This window comes from Panthera leo, chromosome C1 (genome assembly GCF_018350215.1).
Source record: "Panthera leo isolate Ple1 chromosome C1, P.leo_Ple1_pat1.1, whole genome shotgun sequence".
In the NCBI taxonomy this organism is placed as follows: domain Eukaryota; kingdom Metazoa; phylum Chordata; class Mammalia; order Carnivora; family Felidae; genus Panthera; species Panthera leo.
In genome coordinates, this window is record NC_056686.1 from 97,845,143 (window position 1) to 97,867,473 (window position 22,331).

Genomic DNA, 22,331 nt, shown 5'->3' on the forward strand with positions numbered 1-22,331 from the left:
GAATATTTAAAGTGAAGAAAAGATCTCTGACTTCACAGGACTTTTTATTGTTGCCTCTAACCAGAGAGGCAGCTTGGGGAAACAAACAAGGAGACCTGGGTTGTGGGCTGGGCCCCATCACAAAGAGCTGGAAAACTATGGCTGACTGCCAACCCCCGCTGCTCTACCCACTGGTTTCTAGTTTCTTGATAACACATTTCGCTGAACTTCAAGCACTGACCGTGAGCGTTTCACCAGCCACTCAAGGGAAGACACAGGGAAGGGAAGTGTGGCTGAGGAAGAACTAAGGGTGGGCAGACTCACATCCATGCCCCAGGCCACTAAAAACACACAAGATGGACCTCAGGCCCGGTTTATAGCCTGTTGTTTTCCCTAACCTGAATTCACTTCCTCCTCTCTCCGTGAGAGACACAAACCTTCTCCACTCAGTCCCTGTGGTCTGCCTCACCTCAACCTCTAAGGCAGGCATGAAGCCCAGGCCTCGGCCAAAAAGCCCATTCCAGTAACTGGTGTGGGAACAAGCACTGGACCCAAGATTGCCAGTAAGAGTGAGGCTCAGGACTTTGGTTAGTGCTGCTGGAATGAAAGAAGTATGTACCTCCGTTGCCAGTGTTGCTCGGGAGATGGCACCTGGAGCTGGGAGCAGCCATGTTGTCACATCTAATGGGAACCCGCCCAAGAATGGAGCCAAAGGGGAGCAGGGCTAAGAGATGGGTACAGGCTGGGCTCCGACCGCACCACCTGCACCCCCGAGATGAGTACTGATCCTGGACTTTTCAGTTTTGTGAGTCAAGAAATTTCTGTTTTGCTCAAGACAGTGGGAGTCAAGTTTCTGTGAGTGGATTTGAAAAGGGTCCTGACAGATACGTCCATAAAGATATGACATTTCTTGCATCTTGAGCAGTTCATTTTGCTTTCGTTTCAAAAATAGGATCAGGAATGTCTGTATGGAGCCTCTTCACCCTCTTACTCAGCACAGGAAATCTCCCGAATTGATAATCACTCCATTATGATTTTTGCCACGTTCGTGGTTAAATACTGATGTAGAGGAAAGCTCACTTCTATCTGTGGAAATCTGCTCAGCTTCCTTGGTTTACAAAATCATTAGAAAGGTTCTCTTCTGTTGGCCCCAAATGTACACCTGTGAAATTGCTATCAGCACTTTGTTTCTGGGGCAACATACACAGGCTGCTCCCGAGACTGGCTTTCACCTCAGGTCCACATCCCTCCCCCTCTCTCTGAGCAGGATCCCTTCCTTCTGCAACTCAAGTTTCCACTGAAAATCATTAATTATTACTTCTAGGCTTGAGTCTTCTATCACGGATATCTTTTGTCATTTTGATTCTTTCTATTCCTGACTTTAATAATGTTTAATAATAACGTTTAATAACATTTCTTATCTGCCTGTCTCTTTCTTCACAGTCCCTCTTATTGACAACCCCCAAGGGTTATGCCCTATGTCTGCCTATGTCAATAACCTAGCATGGGCTATCTCCCCTCTCATTCTGCCGCTGCCAGAATAATCTCTTTAAAATGAACTGCCAGGGTACCTGGGTGGCTCAGTTGGTGGAGCGTCCAGCTCTTGATCTCGGCTCAGGGCATTATCTTACAGTTCATGGGTTTGAGACCCGTGCTGGGCTCTGCGCATGGAGTCTGCTTGGGATTCTCTCCCTCCCTCTCTGCGCCTCCCCTGCTTGTGCTCTCTCTCTCTCTCTCTCAAGATAAATAAACTTAAAAATAAACGCAGCGCTGATCATGCCTCCCCCAAACCCTGAATTATTCCTCTACTGCTTACCAAATTAACAAGTTTTGACATTCAGGGTCCTTTGTGATTGTCCTCCTCCCTCTCTGGCACTTCTTCTTTTGTTTGTTTGTTTAACGTTTATTTATTTATTTTGAGGGGGAGAGAGAGAGAGCAAGCGCATGAGCAGGGGAGGGGCAGAGAGAGAATCCCAAAAAGGCTCCTCACTGTCAGTGCAGAGCCCATTGTGGGGCTCGATCTCACAGACCATGAGAACATAACCTGAGCTGAAATCAAGAGTCAGATGCTTAACCCACCGAGTGACCCAGGCGCCCCCTCCCTGGCCCTTCGAGTCCTATTTCCCACCTTGCCCCAACCTGTTACACTCCAACCAGAGTTCTCTGCCCAGCCTGGGTTCACTGGTCACTGTCCTGTGGACATGCCTTGTGCAGTCTTGCCCTACAACCTTCACCGTCCTCATTTTGCTTCCACTTACTGATTACAGTCTGGTCTTTCAAACCTACATCAGATCCTTGCCTCAACAGTTTAGAATGACCCCTGATTCACCCACTGCAAATACCACTTAGCTGGCATTTACGTGCTAGTTTCCACTAGAATTTGAGTTGTTAACTCCGTGAGTCTTTTCGAATAGATTGCAAAGATACATGGGAGAAAGTACAGCGTTCTCATCCTTTTTTGTGTGACTCCAGTGCCCACGACTGTAGATGCTGGGTGATGCATCCATGAATAGGTTATATTTTTTTTCCCAAATGGAGAAACCTCTAAAAAAATGGAAAGAATAGAGGCACCCCTGCTTGAATGAATACCTATGTTTGCATAAACCCACAGTTGATGAAATCCCCAAATTAAAACAGCCAGGAAGAGATCACTAGATAGCCAGACGCTTATCATCATTGAAAGGGAGACAGCTTTTCTTACATGTGTTTCCCATAACCCAGGCCTTCATGACCTTTTAAAATGGGTTTTCTTCACTGGTGCTGAAAATTTCCAGTTCAAGCTCAGAAACTGCATTATAGAGATTTACATCTGTCAACCTCAAACTTGGTGAGGAGGTGGGTAGGTGGCTGGGCATTAGGCAGTTACTTATTGCCAAACACCTTGAAGGAGAAGGTCTGCCTGTAAGTGAACTGGTTGATGTTTCCCATGTTTTGGTTCTAGCAAAGGGCGGGCTCCCCCCAGGTTCCACCTGAAGGCAGAAATGCAGCTTTTGATGGAAAGTCTTGAGAGTCCCTCCCGAGGAAGAGGGGATAAATAGGGTGCCAGTGCGAAGCCAACAGCATGTGAAGAGAAGACAGACTGAATGTTAATAACCCTGAACCACTGCGTGCCTGGATTTCAGGAGCAAAAGATTTCCGCTGTTTTATTGGGACGGATGTCTTGTTACGCCATCAGGTAACTACTGGCTTCAGAGTAGGGAGAGAAAATATTGTTGACCCTGGGCATCAGCTATAGTTGGTTGGAGGGGCTGGGTTAGGAAGACTGTGGTAAGACAGCAGCCTGAACAATTAGCCATCACTTCCCCAGGAGAGGGAAATAATAGGTAACTGCTTGCCTTATGTTTGCCAGTGCTAATTCCGAGTCATGAGTAAGGCTCTCCCCAACTCAGTCAGTCTGTCTGAAACCCACCTGTCTTCCAAGGCCTCGTTCAAGCCCCCCTCCACTTGAGACTGTCCTGCCGGCCCCTAGTGCTTTCTCTCACTTCTTCTTCTCCTCCTTTTTTAAGGTAAGCTCTAGGCCCAACGTGGAGCACACACTCATGAGCCTGAGGTCAAGAGTAGCATGTTCTTCTGACTGGGTCGGCCAGGTGGCTCTTAGAAGTGTCTCCTAAATCTGTGACGCTGGTTTCATGTGACTGCTAAAGTCACAGGCACATACACCACCACTGTTCCCACACAATCTTTTCTCTTTTTTTCGTCTTTTTTTTAGTAGGCTCTATGCCCAATATGGGGTTTGAACCCATGACCCCGAGATCAAGGGTTGCATGCTCCCCCGACTGAGCCAGCCAGGCGCCCCTTCTACTTCCTAATTCAGTGGTTATGCTTGTGCCACTCGTTAGCACTTAAGTTTGCTTGTGATTGTTGTCTGCTGTTTATTACTGCACATGTCTGAGAGGCAAGAATCCCAGGACAACAGGATCAAACCATGCTGGCTAATCCAGCGGGTGCTGAGGTGTGACTATGCTGAACTGAGTCAGACATCGTGGGGAACAAGTATGAAATAAGCAGGTCCTGGACTACCAGCAGCATATGGGGGTTGGGGGGGGCAGGGAGATTCATTCCTTCTGCTCCCCTCCCCTGACTGTTTCTGGGCATCCCCGGGGAGGTGGCGCAGGACAAGGACAGGCCGAGCTTTGTCTTGGGGCACTGGGGCCTGCCCTGGGATGGAGACGAGGTTTTCAGAGCCAGGAGTTCCTCAAGGAGAAATATGTTAAATGTGCGTGCTGGCTCTGGACGGAAGGGTGTGCACTCCCTGGAAACCACGTGAGTGGAAAAGAGCATTTCGGTGCTAAGCATGATGGCAGATTCCTCCCCTCTGTCCTTGGCACAAAACTCTGACTTTGTCCAAGGGTCAGAGGCCCTCCGGGGAGCCTGGGCCCCTTCCCAAGCCCAGGGTGCCTCCCCATTAGTCAGAGAGCCAGTCACAGTAGTTCTCTTCTCGGCCATGATTGGCTTAGGCTGGAACACACGGTACAGTCCTGGCCAATAAGCTGCGAGGAGAGGTCTGCTGGGGGTCTTCTGACAAAGGTGGTATTCATCCCTAAAAGGGGCCACGCGAGGTGAAACTTCTTTTTTTTTCTCTTTCGGAGGTTGCCGTATGAGGACATGAGACGTGGAGCCACAACGGCTGTCTTTTAAACCCGAGGGGAGGTGTCTGAGGTTATCCCAAGGACTGCCGGTGGAAAGACGGAAAAACCCTGGCTCCTTGATGACTTTGCTGGACCCAGAACTAGCTCTGGAGACGAGACTCCCCACCGCCACTCTTCCCTCCCCACGTTTCATCAATTTCGATATACATTTTACATATTTACACTTTAATGTTTCTAAAATTAGCATGCATATTTTAGGGGCGGTCATGGCTGAATTGGCAGCATTTCTTCTTTCCCACCTCGAGGTGGAACTTAAAATAATTGTGTGTTTTACAAAAGACTGCATCTAAGATTTGATGAATGTGGAGTGTCCTTACAGTTACCCATCTTGTAGTAGGTTTTCTTGTTACTTGCTCCTGGAAGTATCCTCGCCGATCTGGCTGCTCTCTGCAGGAGGAGGCAGTGTGCGAAAGGTGCCAGGAACAGGAGGTGACACAGCTGTGGGTGGCCCTTCCTGGTGTGGAATGAGCCTGGGTGCTCAGTCCCCCCGGCCCGGCAGTGGACGTTGCTCTTCTCCGTGCTGGGAGCAAAGGACTTGCACAGGGCCCTGCTTCTCCCCCAGCAACTGACGCAGACAGTGTGGCTGCTACAGACCGTGAAATGGCCAGTCACACGGAGCTATGACCTGCGGCGACAACGGTCTGGAGCTTTTTGAAGTCTAGAGTCTGGGTGTACGCGGCTGGAGAGTGAGGACATTCGCAGAAGAGGACGAGGAGGAGATCAGAGGGACTAAACCCGGGGAAATGCTCAGCCCCTATTACTGACCACACTGTCTCAGAACTGCAGGCTGCCCTCGCAGCCCTCATCCCTTTCCTCCAGCTGGGTGGGGGAGGCAGCCTCTTCCCTGGGTAGGGAGCCCTGCCTTCTGCAGGCCCTAGTTAGGGATGGACTGAGCACCTCCAAACTTTGAGATGTCTCCTCACTTGGAATTGTGTCTCTCTCACGACAATTTAAAATAGCAGATCACACACAAAAAAACCTGACTCGGCAGAGACCCCATCAGCCCAGACGGACAAGAGGATGACCGATTTTGTGGCACACCCACCTCATTCGGAGGGCAAGAGGCAACCTTCTAACTCTTTGGAAATGAGATGTGGCTGAGAGAAGCACAGTAGGTCGGTCCTGGTCCTCCCACACTGGTCTTTCTTGATCCATGTGAGGAACAGGCAGGGTAGGGGTGCAGGGTCCTCGCCTGCCATGGCCACATGGCCCCTGAACCCTCGGGGCCAGGTGGAGTCTACAGGGGTCAGGTTTTGCGTCCTCACTTCCCCTCCATAAGTCCAGGTGCGGGTTCTGCCCTAAGCCTCCGGGGCAGCTCTGGTAAAGCTTAGAGAAGCAAGCTGGGGTCACTCACCCATGTAGAAATACTCCGGGGACTTGTCCTCTGATGAGAAGTCCTTCATGGTGCCTCCAAACCGAAACCATAGTCCAAAACCGATGACGGCCGACCCTGCCAGCTGAAAGGGAAACAACCTGGTTTTTCAGGGAATGGAAAGGGATGGTGTACACATAGTCTGGGAGTGGGCTGGGGGCACAGAGTGCTGAGGCTGGATGAGGGTATCCCTTCAGAAACCAGCCTGTCCGCCCTTCACGTTTCCTAGGGAAGGTGAAACAATGTGCTCAAAGCCTCTCAGGTACCTGATGTGATACCAGAACTGGGATTTCCTGATTCCAAGCCCAGAGTTTTCCCCATTCTGCCAGGCTGCCCTGCGGTGACTGGGCATAACAGCACAGCCTGGGAGGCATCTCAAAAAGAATGTTCCAATAAAAGTCCCCCTGGAAGGCATCTACCCTCTGCCACATCATCCCTTGCTGGGCAGTCCGCACCTCCTCACCGACATCACAGTGAAAGGGGACCATCACCACAACAGCAAGCTGAGCTCTAAGACCTGGAAGAAACCCACTTTTCTCAACTGGAAGAAAGCACACCACCTCAGAACCCGCTTTCACCTCATGAGTGTGCAGTGCCCAGTTAGAAAGGTCTTTTAGAGGGATCTAGAACCCTGTCTCCACCAGGGCCTCTATGATCACAGTACGGCCTGGGGATGGTTTTGCAGGCAGAGAGGGAGCTCAGCTGTTTTTTTGTTTTGTTTTGTTTTGTTTTTTTTTTTTTTTTTCTTTTTGGTTGCTATTTTGAGTTTCCATGGAAAGTGAGAAAGGAAAAAATAATTTTCTGAAAAAGCACGGTCTGTGTACTGTGCGGCTCATGGAGAGGCCGTGTGGCTGGCGCAGGCAGCGGCTGGTAGACTCATTGCCTGCTTCCTCTCGGCCACTCTGAGGGCTTCTGTGAGGCTCCGCATCAACGCTGGGAGTCTTTCCTCCCGTCGCAGGACTGTCACAACTCCTGCCACAAACACCCATCTCGAATTGTGTCCTATCAGTCAATCAACAGATACTCGCTGTGCACCTGCTGGGCTCGAGGCTCGTGGGGAAGCAAGCAGATGTCAAGATCGCCTCCTGGGTCGGCCAACCCCTCTCGTTGGTGCGGGGGTGCCCGAGCCCATCATCACATGAGCAGTTCAGAGGCTGCTTCTGGCCCGACAGGGAAGAGCACACACACATGCTAGCAACAGGACAGGATGCGGTCAGGGCGGTAGAGGTTTTCCGAAGGAAAAGGGCATCAAAGTCAGGGTCAGACCAGAGCCCTTTGGATGCAGCATCCCTCCATTCGCAGGGCTGCTGCTGAAGGACCTGGTGCTCCCGTTTAGGGCTCTCTGGCTGGACTTATGTAAGGACTTTGTCCTTCCCTTGTCTCCAGGCCACTTCCCTCTGTGGCCGGCTTCTTCAGAAGAGCATGGGGAGTCAGAGGCTCTAGCACTCCACGAGCTGGACTCTCTCATGTGGAATAAGTAAAAGTTTCCAGTACTTAGGGGAAAGCACTAATTGGATAATGTGAGGGACAGCTAAGGGAGCTGGAGTCTGCCAGCTTTTTATTTTTTTATTTTTTTATAGCATTTATTCATTTTTGGAAGATGGAGAAAGACAGACCGTGAGCAGGGGAGGGGCAGAGACAGAGGGAGACATAAGATCCCAAGCAGGCTCCAGGCTCTGAGCTGTCAGCACAGAGCCCGATGTGGGGCTCCAACTCCCAAGACCAAGAGATCATGACCTGAGCTGAAGTCGGACGCTTAACTGACTGAGCCACCCCGGAGTCTGACAGCTTTAAAAGGGGTTTTGCATGTTTAAAAGGGTAGCATGGCATGGAAAAATATTGAAAGAAGTCATGCTAAAACAGTCACAGTATGTATCTTTGAAGGTGGGATTATGGGTGGCTTTTTTTTTTTCCCACTCTACCGTCTAAGTTGTGTGCATTAAGCATGTATTACTCTCGTAAACTTAAAAATGTTGTTTCTTTTCTTTTTTTTTTTTTTTAAAGCATTATAGGGTAGTTTATCTGCTCAACCCTGAAAGAGCGGGGAGGCTTTTCTTGGGCCGTGCTTTAGTTTGGGAGGGAACCAGCTTTGAGGTCATTGCTGTTCTGGTGTAGGAAAGAGAATGATGCCCTTGGGAGGACACTGTCCTAGAAGCTCCCCGAGGCTGCCTGGGACAGACGTGCCCAGTAAAGCCTCACAGGCAACCCTCCCATCTTGCCTCTGCGGCGACTTGATGGAAAGACAGTTTCCAAATACAAAGCAAAATCTGTTGACAGAGGCGTCAGGCCAAAGGCCTGCAGCCACCAAGCAGACTGTGGAGGAGGTGACTGGTCCCAGGGACACCCCACCACGCGGCCACATTTTTGGCATGTCTGTACACAGACTTTAATTTATTGCTGTCTGGGATCACCCTCCCAGACGGAACACATTTGTCCACTTCTGGCACACATGTATTCACTGCATAATGGAAAATTAAAAGAGAAGTTGCAATTTAAAGCCACGGGGCAAGGAGAAAAAAATCTGGGCTTGCTCATCCACACCCCCAACCCCAAACCACACGGGTTTCCTCCCGGGTCAAGGAAACTGTGGCTTAACTGAATGTCATCACTGTGTGGAGGGAATCCTCCCAGCACATAGCCACTGGCTATGTCAGGAATACGTGGGTGAGGACCAGTCAGGCCTGAGGTTGCTCGTGACAACAGTGATCGCTGCTTTGGAAAGTGACATCAACACAGACCACGTAGCCCTTTGGTTTTTTCAAACTCACCATTCCGGTAAGGCTCTTGTAATACTCTGATCACTGGACTCTGACTGATCTAACTCATGCTACAAACTGAATTAAATTGAAAAACTTCACCCCAACTCGAGTGCAGCCAGGGGCAAAGAGAGCAAGGCAGGTGTCAGTGAGTCCCCTTGCTCTGTGTGTCCCAAACCCGGGAAGAGACATCTCACTAAGTGATGTGGGAGAAGACTTCAGGCCCACTAAGCTTAAATTTTAACCCCTTCTAGGCCCAAACCCCTCCGTTTTTCCGCTCTTTCTTCTCCTTTTAATCTCAGCCACAACATGCACCTCAGCCAGTGTTGGAACAAACAAGGAATGAGGCCGCCCTTTCCTTCTCTTGCCCCTGCCCTCACTTCCTTCCCCTTCCTCCCATCTTTCAAGGAATCAACTGCGGTCCCAGTTGGGGATGTGCTAGGCTTTAGGAAATCAATGCTGAAAGACAGGACTCACAGTCTCACATGGAAGATAATCCCATGAATGGACACATGCAACGTAATGCAGGAAGTGTGCTCATGGGAGAGCGTCACACTGCCCTGGGGGGCAGAGCAAAGCATGACAACCGGTGTTCGGCAGAAGGCATTTTGATTTACACCTTGAAGAATGGGCTGCAAGTCACTGAGCCAGGGAGGACTGGAAGGGGGGAGAAAATATCAGGCAGAGGGAACAGCATGGGTAAGGCTTTCCTTCCTTACCTGGAACCTGTGTTGGGCAGAGAGAGAAATCTGGGGCTGGAAAGGCACATTGGGGCAGACCATGCATGGCCCGTGGCTTCTACTTAGTTTGCTGCCATCTTGGAAAGCCCATGGCAGGGCCTTGAGGGGAGGGGAGACGGGAGCTACTCATTTTGATGGAACGATCAGGAGCATGAGTGCTTCCTCGTGCCAGACAGTGAGAAGCCAGAGATAAAGACCCGATGGCTGAAGGAGGGAGCAGGGACACTAGAGAGTGGATGTAGTTGAGTGGTGAGGATCCACTCTCCTAACTAAAGAACTTTTCTGAGGGCTGCCCCTGAGTCCAGGACTCGTACCAATCCTCATGCCTCTGGAGTAATTCTCACTAGAGATGTTGTTTTTTCTAGGAATGGATGTTTTCCTACAGCAGCATGAGTGGGACTTTGATGTTGGTCACTTAAACATTTATTGAACATCTATTGTGAGCCAGGAGCCAAAGATTCATAGGAAAGGAAGACCCAGTTCCTTCTCAGGAGGATCTCAGGGGCTCATGGAGAAGCTGGTTCCCACCGGGTGGTCCACAACAGACACAAACCTTGCAGGTAAGAATTCAATCACAGAACCAGCCCGCGAGAATATGCCAGATATCATTATCCTTTGTGTCACATTTCTTTTCTGAGGACCAACTGTGCATTATGAACTCAGAGAATGTGATGAAACAGAATTTTGAGGGCAAATGTGTGCCCACCATTTAAAAAGAGGACAGGAATCAAACAGGGGAAAAAAGGTAACAGTGAAGGGAACAGTGACATATACATCCATGTCATTAAATAGGGGGTCACCAGATATAACTATATTATGCATCTTCACAGGCAAGTGGTTTCAGTATCTAACCATACTCCAGAGCATTTGCAGGACACAAAGTTGCAAATTGTAAGCATATGTCTTTAGAGAAGGCAGTTTGTGCTCTAAAACTGAAGTAGCAGCGGAGAGGTCTCCAGACCTGCTCAGAAAGCATTTAAGAAAGTGGATGAGCAAAAAGTTTCCTTTAAGGAATGGCTATCTGTCAGAAACAGATCATCTGGCACAAAGCAGAACTTGTCAAAGGATTTCAATTTTATTTTGCTGTATTTATTTCTACTTTCCTAGGATTGCTGATGAAATGTTCCATCTTGAGGACATATTTTTTTCACTTAAAGAAAACAAAGATTTCATGGATCACAAACATGGTTCTTTGGAAGGCACTAAGTTGGAAAGCGGGCTGTGCTGAGATGCAAAAATGCAAAGATCACTCCCCAGACCCTGGTGCCCAGGGCTGCCCAGCTTCCCACCCGCACCCACACCCACACCCAGAGGCGGCCAGCCAAACCTTGATCATAAAAAGCAAATACATGCTACTCTGCTACCTGATAACTAAACCCAGCAGAAAGCCCCCTATTTGGGTAAAAAAAGCTTCACTTGGGGAAGTTCTCAGTACATATTTTTTCACCTATATGGGAGACACAGTTTCAATTCCTCCTCACACTTGAGGGCCTCCGCTTACTCTCTTGCTGTTTCTTTAGCTTAGAAAGCTCTCCTCCCCTCTCCTCCCTTCCCCCTCCCCTGAGCTCCCCAACTTGCCCCCCATCCCCACCCCCAGTTATCAGCTCTCTTGTCACTTCCTCTGGGAAACCTACACTGGCCTGCGTATGTATTTTCCTTCATGTCTCATGTAACCACTTCTATTTAAATATTTCTGGAATTCAGAGGTGCCTGGGTAGCTCAGTTGGTTAAGTGCCTGACTCTTGATTTTGGCTCAAGTCAATGGTCTCACAGTCTTGGGATCGAGCCTCGCGTGTGGTCTCTGCTGACATGGCGGGGCCTGCTTGGGATTCTCTGTCTCTCTCCCTCTCTCTCTCTGCCCGTCCCCGCTCTGTCTCTCTCAAAATAAATAAATAAACATTAAAAACATAATCCGTTGTAAATATTTCTGGCATTGAAAAAAACTAAGGCCTGAGCTGCATGAGGGTAGGGACAGGGTGTATGTTGATTTACCCCTCAGCCTTGTAGAGCAGGCTCCCAACAGACATCTGTTAAGTGCAAGAGTGGAGGGCCTTCACAAGGTTACCATTTAGGCTGTGCTGTGGACTGAACTGTGTCCTCCACCACCACCCAGATTCATATGCTGAAGCCCTACCCGCAGTGTGATGGTATTTGGAGGTGCGGCCTTTGAGGGATGATTAGGTTTAGATGGGGTCATGACGGTGAGAGCCCCGTGATGGGATTCCCTTATAAGAGACCCTAGAGCCCGCACTCTCCCTCTCTGTCTCTCTCTCTCTCTCTCTGCCATGTGAGGACACAGTGAGAAGGCAGCCATCTGATTTCCAGGAAGAAAGCTTTCACCAAGAACCCAATCGGCCAATACCTTGATCTTGACTTTCCAAGCCTCCAGAATTGTGAGAAATAAATTTCTGTTGTTTAAGCCAATCTATGGTATTTTTTTTTTTTTTTATGGCAACCTGACTTGACTAAGATAGGCTGACAGGAATGATTGCCCCCCAAGGGAATACTTTGCAAAATACTATTTTCAAAAACATCTGAGCCTGGGAAACGCTGTGCAGACACCTTGGAAGACACTGTGTGAACACACTGCTGAATATACTCAGCAAAACACTTTCCCACAGAAAACCAAACCAAAACTAGTGCAGGTAGTTATCACTTCCGTGTTTCCTAAGCCTGTGCAGATGTGTGCTGTTCCCTCATGCGTGGACACAGGGTACGTCTCCACACGCTTTTTACAAGCAGGGACATATGAATGCAATTAGAGCAGCAATCAAGGACTCGAATGAAAGACTGAACAAAAGCAATTTTGGATTCTTGCTTCTCCAGGGTGAACACCATGTGCGCCCACAACCCAGCTCATCTGCAAATCTCTTCTTGGGGATGAAGTCACGCAAAGCTGGAAATGACACTTGAACCCCAGAGTTTCCATTAAAAGCTTTTAAGCTTGGGGGCAGTTCTCATCCCGGATGGAATCACGTAATGAGCACTCACAGTTTTGATGTGATTGCAAACCACATTATGATACCATAAGGGTAATGGAGTTTCATCCTTTCAGCAGGCAAACGTCAGAAGCACATTTGCTCTGGACGGTGACACTAATTTTCTCAAGGAGGAAAGCCAGCTCCCAAGATTTTCATCCCCTTATTCAGTGAAAGGAGGCAGACAGCACTTTCTCAAAATCGAGGATTCTGTCAGAAGAAACCCAAGAGCCAAAGGCCACAGGAGACCTGAGGAAGCTCGCTGCCTTTGCCCTGACATCTGGAGCAGGTGAGGTGTAACGGGGAGGCAGGGCTGCAGCAGTGTATGTTAGCTTGGAAACGTGCCGGTTAGATACCAGGGTTTCTGATTTTCCCTATTATTTTTCTCATAACGGTTTCATTAGAACAAGCTCGTGCTTCAGAAATTCCCGAAAGACTGCCTCTGGGTAAGGATATATTTTAAAACCAATCCATGTTGAATTCTCTGCACTGATGGTAATGTTCTGCAATCAACATCGCGACAGAATCAGGAGCATGTCCTCTCTGGAAAGAATGCCGGGTTATAGATTTGAGCCAAACACACCTTCTTGGGCTTGTTTAGGTCATTAGGAAGTTAACTTGTGTGGCTCAGCCGGCATGGCATTGCGTGGGAGGCAGTGTGGAAGTGCTGGGTCACCCCAGGGACAGGAGAAGGAAACTAACCTGGGGTGGAGCTTTCCTCCACCCCAAAGCAGATACAAGACAGGTGCTGGAAAGTGTGTTGCATTTACTCAGTGGTTCTACACAACGCCTTGTCTCTAAAGAGATACAGGGCAAAGGAGGAGGGGGGAAGGATCAGGAAGGATTAGGAGAAAGGTGATGGCCGTATAGTTGTCTTTGACAGCAACACAAATTTCACAGACTGCTGGCTAATGATTCCAGTGAGCAGATGGCTTCATCAAGGGAAGATCAAATACAGAACTAACATCCAACCCACCAAGTCACTGAAGTGAATGAAATCCGCTGTCTGCCTTAGCTCACCTAGCAGATGACTTCCCAGGAGGACAGTAATGGCCTTTTCTACATCCTCTGACTTCCTCCTTACAACACCTGGCTGGCTCTTATCCCAGGCTCGCCCTCTGAGTAGACATATACCTTGAGGGCTCCAATGCCTACTGTGATATCTCATCTGTATCAAGCTTTATATGAGCAAAGACTGGGCATGAAGCAATATTTGTTTTAGAGCCTAATATCTTTCAAGGTATCTCAAGAATTATTCTTGAGATACATAGGATTCTTAAATATCCATCAATGATAATGCTCTCCATCCAGTTTTAGATGGTACAGAGAAACAACAGGAGGAAATAAATGTTTCAGGTAGAACTCAGGTCAGACTGGAACAAGCCTAAAAGCTTTGGTTTATTAAAAAGTTAGCTTGGATGGAATCCCGGAGAAATCCTGAAAGTCCAGCTTGGTGTTCTAGAGAGCTTTTACTTAACAGCAATTTTGCCAGAAGCCATTTGTGCCGTGAAGGCAGACAGCGCTGGGGCATTAACAGGGGACCGGACAGATTCGAGCATGTGCAGGGAGAGCAAATGGGCTTCCTGGCTGAGTGACAGCAACTTTCAGGGCACCAGGCCCTGCTCCACAGGGGGCTTTGCCATCCTCGCCCAACTTCCGTGCCCCAGTTTATAAGCTGACTCTTTCCCAACCACCATTACAATGGGGAGGACGGGGCTTGGCACGCACTTGGGAACACTGCCAACGATTCTTCTTGAAAATTTTACCGCTTCTGAGTATTCTGACTGCATAGTGATGCCCTCAGGCTGGATCATAACAAAAACATCCACCATATAGTGCTGAGGTGTCGACAGGCGGAGGTTCTAGGCATCCTAGATTGGAATCAGGCTCTGTCACTTACTAGTCTGTGATCTTGAGCAAGACACCTGATCCCTCTAACCCTCAGCTTCCTCATCTGCAAAGTGGAGGTAATAACCGTGCCTCCCTAAGAGGTTAAATGAGTTCACGGTTCACACTTAGGAGAGGGAGTGGGAGTGGCACTTAGTGTCATTATGGTGGTAGAGGTGCTAAAGTTACTACATACAGTCAAACTGAAAACTGAATCCTACTCAAGGTAGGAAACACCAGTCCCATAGTACCAATAACTAAGTCTTCTGCCACCTGTCTCCCCTCACTTTTATTTTAGCTCTATGCTCTTTCCAGGATAGCTAGAATCCCCTTGAGTTTTCTCAATCATCCGATACTCCAGACGTCAGTGCCCCTTTCTAAAAACTATACTTCCCCTCTCTCTTTAGTTTTATAAGACCTAATGAGAGATAAACAGAAAAAATGGTTTAGAGAGAAAGAATAACTATACTTAGGCTAGAGCTATCCAATAGAACTTTTCCCAGTGATGTGAATATAGATATTCCCTCTCTGCGCTGTCCAGTATTGTAGCCACTAGCCCCCTATGGTTATCAAGCACTTGACATGGGGCTACTGTGACTGGGGAGCTGAATATTAAGTCTCTTTTAATACTAACTAATTTAAATCTGAGTCGCCGCATATGATTAGTAGCACGGTCAGCATATTGGAATGCACACATTCATCACAGCTCCAACCTTCTCTCCTGCTGGTCTGCAGACTTAGAGTGGTTGACACCAGAGAGTCTGGGGCCACACACGGAAACCCGGCTCTGTCGCTGGCTGGCTCAGAGTCCCCGCCAAGTCTCTTAAAGTGTCTGCACCTCTGTCTCCTCCTGTGCAAACTAGGGGTAACAATAGCTGCTATTTCGGAGATGGGAGTGAGGATTTAAGGAGCTAATGTAGAAAATGCGCTCAGGAAAGCAGCGGCACACAGCTTACATTTATATAATGCTTACTATTCTTCCTCAAGGTTTTGCTTCTGAAATTAAGTTTAAAAACTGTCTCTTGATACATATATACCCTTTCTCGATTCCCATCTTGCTTTTCCTCTGTCTTAAACTGATCAGTCATGTTCTCAACCTCTCTCCTGCCTCTCATATACTGGACCTGACTCTCGGCTTCCACATCTGTAAAATGGGGATAATTACATTATGTCATGGGCCCGTTGCAATTTGTGATCAAATGGGATAAGGCATGCGAAAGCATTTTGTAAACTAAAACATCATATGAATGTTAATTAGCATTATTATTTTCGTGTCCAATTAAATCCAAAAAGGATGAAAAAGGCCGGCCAAGGTAACCCTTACTCATCTGTAAGATATGCTCTCAGCCAATCGGATATTCTCATTTTACCTGCTTCTTCCTCAATTCCTTCTCCGAATTCTTTAGCAACCGTGACGTGATTTGCCTCAGTGGTCAGTACAGCATCACTTACTTCAGGAGAACAGCCCTGTTGTGATGTTAATGGTCAATATTAACGTAGGGGATGGAGGTTATGTTCTTTTTTGTCACACATGGTTGGAGACATAAGGATATTGCATGCATGTTCTAGAATTGCACAGTGAAATGAAGTGAACAATGGACACATGGTCACTGGGTAATTCTAGAAACCATCAAGTCTTAATGTGAAAAAAAAAAAAAAGTCTTTTAAGAGAAATGCCATAAGGAAGCCAAAACAAAGGGTACTCTCTGCCCCGTTCAGAAATGAGAGCCACCAGTAGGTCTTTGACCTCTTCAGGCCACATCTAAACCAAAGCGTATTCCCTAGACCAGCAGCATCAGCATCACTGGGAGGCTTGTTAGAGATGCAGACCTACTGAGCAAAGTGGATATTTGGACAAGATCTTCCAATGATTCACAGACACACTGAAGTTAGAGGGGCGGCCATCACCAAAGGCTTTCCCATCGCTTCTCAAAGCCTTCCCCTTGGTAGTAGAGAGGGAGAGCAGGGCACAAACAGGCAGCCCTTGTGCTGCCATCAGTGAACGTAGTCCTGTTGGCCAGAGCTTTGCCAGTGACCGCTGAACCTCTTCTAGGTGCGGAGAGACAAAGGAGGATCCCAGCAAGAAACAGTCACTGCCCTCGAGGAGCAAAGACACTAGAGAGGAAATAAGCCACAGTGAAAGGGAAAATGGAGCGCTAACATAGAGGCATGAGCGTCTCAAGGTCAAGGACCGTGTCTTAATCATTTTTGAATGCCCAAGCACTTGGCAGGGTGCCGGGCACACAGTAGGTCGTCAGCATATGTCTCCTGAGGAACTGCAGAGGACATCTGTCCTTTGGACTCCGTGCCTTTCGGAAGCTATGAAACTCTTGCCCTTTTAGTTGGTTGGTTGGACCTAGGCCACTTACCTGCCACTTCTCTTTACCTTTATGAACCTCTTAGATTCTGGTTTCTACTTGTACTTCTAATGCTTAAATATGACTGCTGCTAATAGCTTACATTATTGAGTGTTACCTATGCACATGTACTATACTTACTATTTTGCCTATAGTAACTCATTTTATCTGCACAAAAATCACAGATGGATGTTGGTACTCAATTATGTCTATTTTATAGATGAGAAAACTGAGGCTCAAAGAGGTTGAACAACTTGTCCAAGGTCCCCTAGTTAGTAAATAACACAGGCAAGAACAACCCAGGCAGTGTGATGCCAGTATCCACCTTCCTGGCTTTGAGTTCCTGGATTTGAATGGCCATACTGCCTGGATCTGTCCGAGGTCTACCCGACTACTGGCACTATACCTCTAGCCTCCACACACTGGCACTGTCATAGACTCCTTGCCCCCTCCAGCAACGCTAGGCCCCTCTTGTCCACGTTAGGGGAGGCTGGCCTCCACTGCTATCTTCCCCCCCTAGACAGAAATCAGAAACAAAGACTATCCTACCAGAAGGCCAAGGAAATTCCTGTCTGCCTTCTGGAGTGGTCTAGCTTTTGGGTGGACTCCAAAGAATACTTTCTTCAGGTATTTTTCTAAACCAGTATTCTGAACGGGTGGTAGCTCTGAAGTCGCTGTTTGAATTAAATTTGACAAAGTGGAGGAGGCAACCTGTGTAAGCTTCAGTAGGGTCAAATATGTTTCACTCCCCAGCCCACGGGACACAGTCTTTCCCAACAGCACCTGCTAGACATCACCGACTGAAACCCCAAAGCTGCATGAATAGTGGTAAGAAGGAAAGGAGAGAAACTTCAGACAAGCCATATATGGCATGTGACTTTCAACAATGAGCAGTCCTGCTTCCTGTCGGTCGCTAACACCAAGTTGCTCGGTATAGCACAATGATAGGAAAACGCTGAGCGTACAACAATAAACCAAGGAATAAACAGCGCCCAGGTTTTTCTTGAAACCAACATATGCAGTGTGGTGGACTGTGGTGTTTTGTTTATATTGCTATGCAACAGAAGAAAAAAATAAAGGTGATTTCAGTGAAAGGCATGGGAATATACTGTGCTATCTGATTACAGTGTCCGAATTTAGACATGACAGATGTTGGGAGGGGTTCCATGTTAGACATCGACCATGATAACAGACATGAATTTGGTGGGGTTCATGGCTAGGCTGTACTTCTGTTTTTAAAAATTCAGTGGTGAATACAGTCAGCGGCCCTGGGCCAGGCAGTGCTGTGCTGGCTCTGGCAGGATATAGCTGAATGTTTATAAAATCAGGAGCACAGCCTGGGGAGGCTTACTTAAACCAAACTGCCAGAGGAGGCTGCAAATTGATTTGTCAAATTGCAGATCACAGAACACACCCACCCCTACCTCCTTGCCTGCCTTCTGTTGAAGGCCTGCTAGGAAAGAGAGTGTAGTCCCCGAGGGGGACCTTCTATCTCATAGGGGCAGACACCCAAACATCCAACAGTGTGTGGCAATATTACACTTGAATATCACAGTTAAAGCCCAGCCTTCCAGGAAAACTGGCCCCCACCCTCTGCCCATTCCCCAACCTCCCCACAAACCCCTCTAACCAGGAAAAACAACTTCAGAAACTAGGGTGGGGCTTTTCTGGAATCAGGTTCCCTCAGTTACAGTGAAGGTAGACATCTAGATAATTTATCCCAAATACTGATTTTCCCCTAAATCATTATGTACTGGTTTCAGCTGGCCGTTTCCCTGTGGTTGTGCATGTAGAGGACCTGGGAAGGCCTCTTGTAACTGCTGCTGCTCCGAGACCCACAGTCCCCACCCTCCCATGGAGAGAGGAAGACCCCATACCACCCGCACCCATCCCTGCCCCTGTCCTGGGCTCAATCTGCCCAAGAGAGAACAAATTGGCAGGTAATGAGCAGGAAGAGATAGGCTCGGTCGTCCAGATAAAGTCGATCATTGATTATCTGTGCAAACTGGAAAGGTTATTTGTACCACGTCCTCTAACCTGCAGATTCATGAATTCATTCTACAGACTATTCACTGCGTGGCTCCTGCGTGCTGGGTTCTGTTCTAGGCACTGGAGGTGCAACTGTGAACAAGACATAAAAACAAAACAAACAAACAAAAAACTCCTGCTCTCCGAGCACTCCGAGTTCTAGCGCTCCAAATTTGTGAGTACGAATTGAGAAGATAACATGTAGTTATCCTAAAACAAAGACAAGCTGCAAGCCATTTGGCAAACATACAGGCTATTCCCCCAAATTACAGGACTCGGGAAAGAGAGCTAATTTTTATCGAATGCTTCCTGTCTGCACTAATAACAACGCTTTTTGAGCACTTACTATGTACTAGACTCATAGGAAGAGGAGGTCAGGCGCTTTACACATTTCCTTTTAATCCTCCTGACAACCCCATTACCTCAATAGTATGGACGATAAAACAGACTCCTAGAGATGAGAATAGCTTACTCAAGCACACTCTGCCTGGGATCTCTGCACTCAAGCCTGACCCCTTTGTCAGATTGGCTGGTGGCATCGCTCCCTTGCCTTGCCTACCTTCATTCAACCAGTCCTTCGGGGTTCAGCTTAAGCACCCTATTCTTCAGGACAAGAGTCCTGACTCCTCACTATTGCTGTGATCCTTTCTCTGAACTCCTTAATTAGATCATACATATAAAAGGTCACGACTAACCCCAGTAGCTAACACATGGTAGACGCTCAAACATCACTTCGTTCCTACTTCCCTTCTTTACTGTGCTTATGGCCAGAAGTGTGAACTTTTCGCTTGATTATATACTTATTAACTTGTTGTTCTATATGCATTGGGCTTGTTTCCTTAACAACATTAGCAAACTTAGGGAACAGCATTTTATATTGACAAATTATACATATTAATTTATATTTCTATGTGATAAATGATCTTTATAATACTTATTTAATAATTGTTTAACAGTGGTTCTCAAACTCAAGCATGCATCAGAATTACCTAGAAGGCTTGCTAAAATAGATTGCTGGGTCCCTCCCCCAGAGTTCCTGCTTCAGCAGGCCTAGAATGGAGCTGAGAATATGCATTTCTGACAAGTTCTAAGGAAACGCTGATGCTGCTGGTCTAGGAACCACTCTTTGAGAACCCCTGCTTAGGAGTGTGATGTACCACAGTGCTTAGGAGTTCGAGTCCTGCCTCTGCCACTCACTAGCTATTTGACCTTGGGCAAGTCAACCTATTTGAGCCTCTTTCTTCAACTGTAAAAATGGGGATAGCAATATTATACACGTGAGGACTGTTGTGAGGATTAAGTGTAATAATGAATGCAATGTGCTTAGCATTGTCCTGACACACAGAAAACATTCAAGAAATGCTTCCTCTTATCCCTGGAAGGGCTGGCATAACATCAGGCACTAAGTAAGCACTGAGCCCAGCCCGAGAATTCCTTCTAAGGCTGATATGAAACTTGTTTTGAATTTGTAAGCAGCGAGAGCGAAGGGTGTCACCCAAGCATGACATCTATAATTAACAGCTTTTGAAATTAAGCCACACTATTAAAAAGCACAACATAAAGGGCCTTTAGAAATGTCCCTCCCTACAGTAGGCTGAGTGTAAATGCCTGGGATACAAAAACCATGTGTATTTTTAAAATTCAGGGGCTGTCTTTGGGGTGCCTCCTTCACACCTTCCCCTGCTGCAGGATGCTGAGCCTGATAACTTGTCTTCTGAGAGGCTGCAGTTGCTGAAGTCACCCAGCCATCTGGGCTAATGGGTTGGCAGACATGAGCAGAGCCCATCACTCAATAATTAATTAGTTGCAGCCATGGGAAGACCGACTCCCCAGAGCCCATAGGACAATCACCATCCTCTTCCTTCCTGGCTGTTTCAAAGCACCCAGGCCACTGCTGCTCCCCCCACCCCCCCACAACCCGCCACCCCAGCTTTAAGAACCTGTTCACCCAAAACAAAATTTTTATTTTCCCCCAGGGTCTAACTGAGCAGTTATACTGACTGACAGTTTCTTGAGAAAGCCCAAGCAGGAACGTGCAGAGAAAACAATTTTTAGACCTTGTCCTCCAGGGCCCGAGACAGGATAGCCGGGGATCTAGGGATGGTCTGGTCCTAACCTCGTCCCAATAGTATAGGAGACCAGGGGCATGGCCCTATCTCTCTGTGAACCACTAATCCGGGGAATGCTGGTTCAATGCAAAGTTGAATGAGATCATCTGTGGTATTTAGCAGAGGCTGCGGGCTAGGGGTTGTGGGGAGATGCCGATGCCCTTTGCAAGCCCCTCTCTTCCGTCCATACGCTTCGCAGAAGAGCACCACCACCCCCTCCCGGCCCGTGGTACCCTCTTCTAACACCCAGAATAAGGACGACCCCCCCCCCCCCCCATACCATTTTCACTCCTACCCCCAATTTCCTAAACAAAACCATCCTCGCCAGGTGGTGTCTCCACACACGCCCTTTGGGGCACCACCCCCGGCAGCCCCATCCTGGGCTCGGGGGGGGGGGGGGGGGGGGGGGGGGGGGAAGGGGGGGTTCTCTTCCAGCGCCCTGGCCAGGCCCCCGCTGCGGTAGAAAGGGAGAGCAAGAAGGGGTGAGTGCCCTGGAGGCTGGGGGGACCCACTCCTCAGGAGGTGAGGTGAGGAGGGGCTGGTGTCCCCGCATCTGGAGTCACCAGCTGAGGCAGAGGTTCCTCAAAGGTAAGATCCACAAGGTGTCCCCCACCTTCTCACCGTTTCTTGTTGCTCAACCTCTCCCTCCCTCTGTGCTTCCTTCCCCTCCATCCCTCCCCTTTTATTCCCCCCCTCCCTCTTTGTCTGCCTCTTCCACACCTCCGCCTGTTTGAACACCCAGCCTTCAGGAGCCCGGCTCGGACGCCGCAAAGGCCAGCTCCCCGGGGACCCTGGCCCCGCGCCCCCGCCCGGCCCCTCCCCTGCCCGGCCCTCCGGGCTCCGGGTCTCACCCAGAAGAGCAGGTTGAAGCCGAGCAGCAGGTACTTGATGCATCGCAGGCCCCCGCGGAAGCGCCCCATGCTGCGGCCCCGGCGGCGGGATCCCGAGTCCCCAGGCCCGCGCTCGGAGCGCCGGGAGCGGCGGGAGCCGGCGGGGAGGGGGCGGAGCGCGAGGGGCCGTGGGCGGGGCCTGAGGGGGGCGGGGCGGCGGGGCGGGGCCTGCGCCCGGCGCGGGGCTGGAGCGGGCCCTAGGGGACCCCGAGAGACTGGCGTAGGGTGGGGGCGCAGAGGGGGCGGAGAGCCGAAGGCCGGAAGGATGCGTCCTCCGCTGTGCCCCCGCAGCGCGGGACCGTCCCTCGGTTGCGGGGCCCCGCGGGCGCAGCGCTCTCGGTGCTTCTGCGGGCATCTGACGGGTAGGAGCGTCCGCTGGGGACAGGAGACCCATTTAATCAGCGCCCTGTGCAGAGACTCATTTGAGGCCTGCGGTGGCGGTTGAGAATGAGGACGCGGCCCCGGTGGCTGTGGAAACCTGGGAAGGTGGCCTCGGGCAGAAGAGAAAAGTAGGACCCGGGGCCGCCCTGAAGCTGGCAGTATCCGGGCTGTGATCCCCCGGCGCCGGGCGAGCGCACCGGCCGCGG

At 49.1% G+C, this 22,331-nt stretch overlaps 1 protein-coding gene and 1 long non-coding RNA gene across 10 annotated transcripts in view; one reads left to right on the top strand and one right to left on the bottom strand.

The window, feature by feature from the left end:
- The window catches only part of TSPAN2 (tetraspanin 2), a 56,285-nt gene that overhangs the window by 33,728 nt on the left and 226 nt on the right, over positions 1–22,331 (bottom strand). For 2 of the 5 annotated variants that reach the window (XM_042953552.1, XM_042953551.1), the window contains exons 1-2: positions 21,706–21,842; positions 5,983–6,085 (exon numbers count right to left, since the gene is read on the bottom strand). In XM_042953552.1, the coding sequence (XP_042809486.1) occupies positions 5,983–6,085; positions 21,706–21,774 (172 nt within the window). In that variant the 5' untranslated portion in view covers positions 21,775–21,842. Of the gene's footprint in view, positions 1–2,017; positions 5,016–5,982; positions 6,086–15,731; positions 15,829–21,705; positions 21,843–22,331 lie in introns of those variants that run through there. The other 3 variants (XM_042953554.1, XM_042953550.1, XM_042953553.1) reach the window with 3 other exon arrangements.
- LOC122228493 lies at positions 5,301–17,974 on the top strand. 5 transcript variants are annotated; one of them, XR_006206618.1, is made up of 4 exons: positions 5,301–5,743; positions 9,862–10,056; positions 12,323–12,920; positions 16,415–17,974. It is a non-coding gene; the product is annotated as an uncharacterized LOC122228493 (long non-coding RNA). The 5 variants fall into 5 exon arrangements; XR_006206615.1 differs by lacking the exon at positions 5,301–5,743 and having other exon boundaries at positions 7,714–10,056; positions 12,323–12,763; positions 12,879–12,920; XR_006206614.1 differs by lacking the exon at positions 5,301–5,743 and having other exon boundaries at positions 7,714–10,056.